This window comes from Carcharhinus amblyrhynchos, chromosome 12 (assembly GCF_965287045.1).
Source record: "Carcharhinus amblyrhynchos chromosome 12, sCarAmb.v2.hapA, whole genome shotgun sequence".
Classification (NCBI taxonomy): Eukaryota; Metazoa; Chordata; class Chondrichthyes; order Carcharhiniformes; family Carcharhinidae; genus Carcharhinus; species Carcharhinus amblyrhynchos.
Window position 1 is genome coordinate 77,125,140 of NC_137335.1, and position 6,212 is coordinate 77,131,351.

The 6,212-nt window shown below is 45.2% G+C and overlaps 1 protein-coding gene across 1 annotated transcript in view; it reads left to right on the forward strand.

Moving 5' to 3' along the window:
- Window positions 1-3,314, forward strand: part of kif28 (kinesin family member 28) — a 56,949-nt gene extending 53,635 nt beyond the window's left edge. Inside the window, exons 22-23 of the mRNA XM_080199845.1 lie at window positions 1,545-1,717; window positions 2,975-3,314. Of these exons, the coding sequence (XP_080055971.1) occupies window positions 1,545-1,717; window positions 2,975-3,142 (341 nt within the window). The 3' untranslated portion in view covers window positions 3,143-3,314. The remainder of the gene's footprint in view (window positions 1-1,544; window positions 1,718-2,974) is intronic.
- The last annotated feature ends 2,898 nt before the right edge of the window (window positions 3,315-6,212 follow it).

Below are 6,212 nucleotides of genomic sequence, written 5' to 3' on the forward strand. Positions count from 1 at the left end.
CTTGGTTTTCAAAGATCTTTTTTAGAATGAATTAATGATGAAACTGATACATTAGACTAAATTAAATGATCCCACAATTGAGCTGTGATTAAACAGTGTATTTGTCTGAGAATCACAGCAGAGATTTGGATACTTCCAACACAGAGAAGGAAAGATTGCTTGGATGATGGCGATTGTGGTGTACAAAGAACGCCTAAGTGAAAACACACAAGGGGAATGTTTATTGTATGATAAGAATGGGAGCCACAGCCACTGTAGGTTCACCCAAAAATGGGGCAGAGTGTTAACTAATACAGCAGGTAGTCACTGCAGCTACCCACTGCTTGACTCCACAGTTACACCTTTCTTCATCACAAATGTAGCAGTAATGATATGAAATAAAAACAGAAAATGCTGGAAATACTCAGTAGGTCAGGCAGCATCTGTGAAGAGAGAGGGAGTTTTTCTCAGGTTTACTGTCTTGTGTGTTGGTTGGCATGCCACTGTATGTGCCAGGCGCCTTCACATTACAATGACATGCTGGTGCTAAACGCAAAGGATTAATAGCCTTTCGGCATCACTCAGGAAAGATAAAAAGGGGGTGGCACAGTGGTTAGCACTGCTGCCTCACAGTGCCAGGGACCCGGGTTCAATTCTGGTCTTGGCTGTCTGTGTGGAGTTTGCACGTTCTCCCCAGTGTGTGATGTTAGTGTACCTTTAAGAGTTTTTTTTTAAATCATGCTCTCTGTGGCCCACAGCCTTAGCTGATGCTGTTTACGAGGATTCCTTTCATTGCTCCTTAAATGGCATAAATGGGGGTTGTTTAATTTAACTTTGGGAATTAGTTTTATGACCCTGCATGGTCAAGAGGAAGAACGTTTGCAGGTCAGGTGACAGGGGTGCTTTCATTTTTAGTTCTGAGCTGCAGGTTTTAGTTTTAGAAGGGACATCAAGTTATAAAGAAGTCTCTCTCTCTCTCCCTGGTTTTGGGAAATTCTGCTGGTTAGCTGAAAGGGAATGTAGAAGAACAAAAAGGAAGGTGTAGGAGGGAGGGAAGTAGAGATTACATTACAAAAGTTTTCATGGTACAACAACCCAAAGGAGTGGTAATGGAACAAGTGAAGAAATAAAAATTGTGCCCAGATGAAGTGTGCCTTATTTGTAGAATCCCGATAGTGCAGAAAAGGCCTTTCAGCCCATTGAGTTGGCACGGACTCTCTGACAGAGTATCTTACCCAGGCCCTCTCCCTCGTCCTATTACTGTAACCCCATACGTTTACCATGGCTAATCCACCTAATGTACACATCTTGGGACACTAAGTGGCAACAATTCACCCAACCCACACATCTTTGGACAATGGGAGGAAACTTGGAGCATCCAGAGGAAACCCATGCAGACACAGGAGAACATGTAGACTCCACACAGACAGAGCCCCAAGGCCGGAATTGAACCTGGGTCCCTGGAGCTGTGAGGCAGCAGTGCTAACCACTATGCCACCCCGCTGCAGTAGTTTACTTTTTTGTAACAGTGACATGAATTTTGGTCTTGTTTTGCTTTTTCTCAGGTACAAATCCTGACGGGAAGTCTTTCCACCACAGCAACATACAGGCCTCTGGCAGTAAGGGTACACACAAGGCCAGTTACGAAGTTGAATTTGCCAAAGCTCTGAAAAGGTTTTACCAAAGCATGAACCAGGTGCGAAGCCAACTACAGGGATTGAGGCGGCATCGAGCACCGGTATGTTTGGCACAGCTTCAATTCGCTAACCTGCCTGGCTGTACAATGAATGGCAAATGGCGTAGGGTCTTGCCGGGCAGAGTCATTCACCATTGTCCTTCCGCCTGGTGACAGTACAAGTGGCTGCGTTTCCCAACATTGCAGAGTCTCAGTCTTGGCTGTGTGGTGGCGGGAGGCGATAAACAGACACCACACAACCTGGCCAGTATTCCAATCAGGTCAAACATCCTGGGCTGTATTTTATAATGAGGACAGGCTCCTCACATCCCAGCGTACAGCCTGACTTCGCTTGGCTGCCTTGTCCCACTTCATACTCAGTAAAGGACCAGGCGTCACTTGAAAAATTGAAGATGGCTTCTGACCATCAGTAAGAAGGCATACCGCCACCCCATAGAGCTGCCAACCAATCAGACACTTGCATATATGCACACACCGGCAGCGCCACATAGGGGTGGTGGTCACTGCTGGTACTACAGGTGGGCCAATGCAGTGGCATTCCACGCTGGACCCAAACATTCTGCTAAGTCCAAGATCTCACCAGAGCCAGGCTGACAGGTTCCGTCCAGCAAGTGGGGTGGGGGCATGGTGGAGGGCATAGTGCTGGAAGGTAGATGTGGGGAGGCAAAACTGTTGGGGGGAGGGAGATGCCTCCGATTGACAGAGGGGAATCAGGAAACAGAACCGCCCCCACCCCCACCACCACTACTACCACCACCACCTCTCTTCACTGTCCAGCAGCCCACAGGGTTAATCCTGCCAAGCTGTATACGAGGCACAGACCTCTCTCAGTGCTCAGAGCGGTGGCAGGATGAGACTTTTAAGTGGGCATTAGCGACATTGCCAGGAAACAGTAAGAAGTCTCAAGTCCAACAGGTTTATTTGGAGCTTTTGGAGATCTCCTGTTTCATCCGGGTCTCACCTTGTGAAGGAGCAGCGCTCTGAAAGCTTGTGCTACACAATAAACCTGTTGGACTTTAACCTGTGAGACTTCTTACTGTGCCCATCCCGGTTCCACGTCAGCACCTCCACATCATGGCCAGGTACCCCATCCAATGCCTTACCAACAACCTATATAATCGTGGATGGAATGGGGGGTGGGTGAATCAGTGACGGGCACACCACCAATGGCCCACACTCTAATTTACAGGTGCACCTGCCTGTTTTCCCATCTCCGAATGTCCTGTAAAATTCATCCGTGTACACATCTCCATAATCCGTCGCAATTTGGGTTGATCAATGCTAACCTGTCTGTTACAGGATGAAGCTAGTGTTGATCTACTGCAATTGTATCTGGACAAGCAAACATGGGCAATAAAGAATGTCGGGGATTCTTTTGAAATGAGCATGAACACTCTGAAGAATGACGTTAGCCTCATTGTTAAGAAAAAGAAGGAGCAGAGCTTATGGAGCTCAGTGACAAAGTGAAACCCCACAGTCTGCACAGTGAATCCTCTCAAGGGGAAAGGGAGGATTCCTGCAACTAACTCCTCTTTCCAAAACAAAGTTGTTTTTCTTCAAATGTTGGAAAAATCCAGCTCTCTGTTCAATGACATTGGTCGTGTACTCACTTCCATTTTCTTTGTAAAGCGAGCATCTCCCCTCTCTATCTCTGTAACCTCCTATAACACTCTGAGGTCTGTGTTCCTCCACACTGGCTATTTGTATGTCTCTACCTTCCTTTGGTCCACCAAAGGATCTTGCAGTGCTCACAGTCCTCTGAGTCCTAAGTTATGTAGCCTCTCTCAAATTTAAAAACCTACTTCCTTGACCAAGATTTTGGTTACTTGCTCTAATATCTCCTTCTTTACTTTGATACTAGTTTTTGTCTGCTGATGCCTCTGTGGATGTTTTGCTTCATTAAAGGTGCTAAATGAATGCAGGCTGTTGTTTTGTTTTCAGTTGTAAAGGAGGTAATTTCAAGTGTCTGGCAAGGAAGCCTTACCTACCTACAGAACAGACTGATAAAATCACCCTCTTGACAAATTGTTAGAAAGCAGAGTATAATCCCAAATGCTAGAAGGTAAAACAAGGTTTAAAGTTTATTTATTAGTCACAAGTAGGCTTACATTAACACTGCCATAAAGTTACTGCGAAAATCCCCTAGTCACCACACTTCGCCGCCTATTCGGGTACACGGAGGGAGAATTTAGCATGGCCAATGCAGCAAACCAGCACATCTTTCAGACTGTGGGATGAAACCGGAGGAAACCCATGCTGACATGGGGAGAATGTGCAAACTCCACACAGACAACAACCCAAACCAGGGATCGAACCTGGTCCCTGTCACTGTGCCACCCCATACTTATTAAAGCAGCATTACATTTTCTGAAGTCTTGCTTTCCTCATTGTCCAGTGACAGAGATGGTCTTGCTGTAAAAACACAACTAGGATTCTGTCAATATAGAGAATCTTCCCACAATATATAGCTCCTAATTGATCTCAGAACCTGCCAGAACAACTGCCCCACAGGACGCAACCGTTTTAAAGGGACAGGCCGATTAAAATTTTCAACCCATGCTACATCTGAGCAATGCCACAGGAGATGAGATTTAATTGAAGTCCTGAAACAAAGATAAATTATCATTGTACAACTAATGTTTTTTTAAGCTGATCCTCTGACTTCAATCATCTAATCCCTCTGAACTGGATTTACAAATAGCTTGTCACACTGAGAATCACTCAGCAATCGCAATTGGCCTCTGTTTTACCTCAAGGATTCCTCACTTGCCCAAAGAAAGTATTGGGGGATTAGTCATAAAGGAGTGGAGAGGAAAAGCAGCCAGCATAATTAAAGATCACACACACCCTGGATATTCTCTCTTCCACCTTTGTCCGTCGGGAAAAAGAAACAAAAGTCTGAGGTCACGTACCAACCGACTCAAGAACAGCTTCTTCCCTGCTGCTGTCAGACTTTTGAATGGACCTACTTCACATTAAGTTGTTCTTTCTCTACACCCTAGATATAACTGTAACACTACATTCTGCACGCTCTCTCGTTTTCTTCTCTATGAATGGTATGCTTTGTTTGTACAGCACGCAAGAAATAATACTTTTTGCTGTACGTTAACACGTGACAACAATAGTAATAATAAATCAAATCAAATCAAGGGTTATACACAACTCTATATGGACATCAGAACTGTGTTCCAAGACCCTATATACCACTGAGCAACGCCAGGTACTAGAAATAAAAACCATGTTGGAAATACACAGCAGGACATTCTGCAGCTGAATTTATATTAGTTTTATTCTTTCATAAGAACATAAGAAATAGGAGCAGGAGTAGGCCATCTAGCACTTCGAGCCTGCCCCGCCATTCAATAAGATCATGGCTGATCTGTCATGGCTCAGTTCCACATTCCCGCCCTCTCCCCATAACCCTTAATCCCCTCTCTTATCAAAAACCCATCAACCCGCGTCTTAAAAATATTTAGCGAGGTAGCCTCCACCACTTCAACGGGCAGAGAATTCCAGAGATTCACCACCCTTTGAGTAAAGAAGTTCCTCCTCAACTCCGTTCTAAACCGCACCCCCCTTTATCTTGAGGCTGTGCCCCCTAGTCCTATTATCCTTTCTGAGCGGGAAGAGTCTCTCCACCTCTATCCTATCCATCCCATTCATCACCTTATACGTCTCAATGAGATCTCCCCTCATTCTTCTAAACTCTAACGAGTACAAGCCTAGTTTATTCAGCCTCTCCTCATAGCTCAACCCCCTCAACTCTGGCATCAGCCTAGTAAACCTCCTCTGCACTCCCTCCAAGGCCAAAATATCCTTGCGTAAGTACGGCGCCCAAAACTGCACACAGTACTCCAGCTGCGGCCTCACCAGTGCCCTATACAGCCGCAGCAAGACCTCCCTACTTTTATATTCAATCCCCCTCGCTATGAAGGCCAGCATCCCATTTGTCTTCCTGACCACCTGCGAGCTGGGTTTTTGCGACTCATGCACAAGGACCCCGAGGTCCCTCTGTGCCGTCGCCTGCTGCAGTTTGGATGCCAACATTTGTTGCCCATCCCTACTTACCCTCAAACTATGTGACCTGCTCAGCCATTTCAGAGGGCAGTTAACATTGCTGTGGGTCTGGAGTCACATGTAGGTCAGAACAGGTAAGGACATGATTGAACCAGATGAGTTTTACGTCAGTGACACTATCATGGTCAACATTATTGAGGCTAGCTTTACATTCCAAATTTTAGGAACTGAATTTTCACCAGCTGCTACGGTGAGATTTGAACATATATCCCCAGATCATGAGCATGGGTCTGTGGATCTTTGATTTGATTTTGGTTAGCCTCACATTTTCCCACATCATCCTCCATCAAATATTTAATCACGTATTTTTATTCCTTTATTATTTTTCAGTTATATGTTGGTGATTTCCCCAATCTTCTGGCCTATTATTAGTTTTTGTAGCATGCACATCTTTTTTCCCCATTTGACACCATCCTTAAAATTCCTTAGTTAGCTAAGGATGATGTAGCTTACTTGTTGA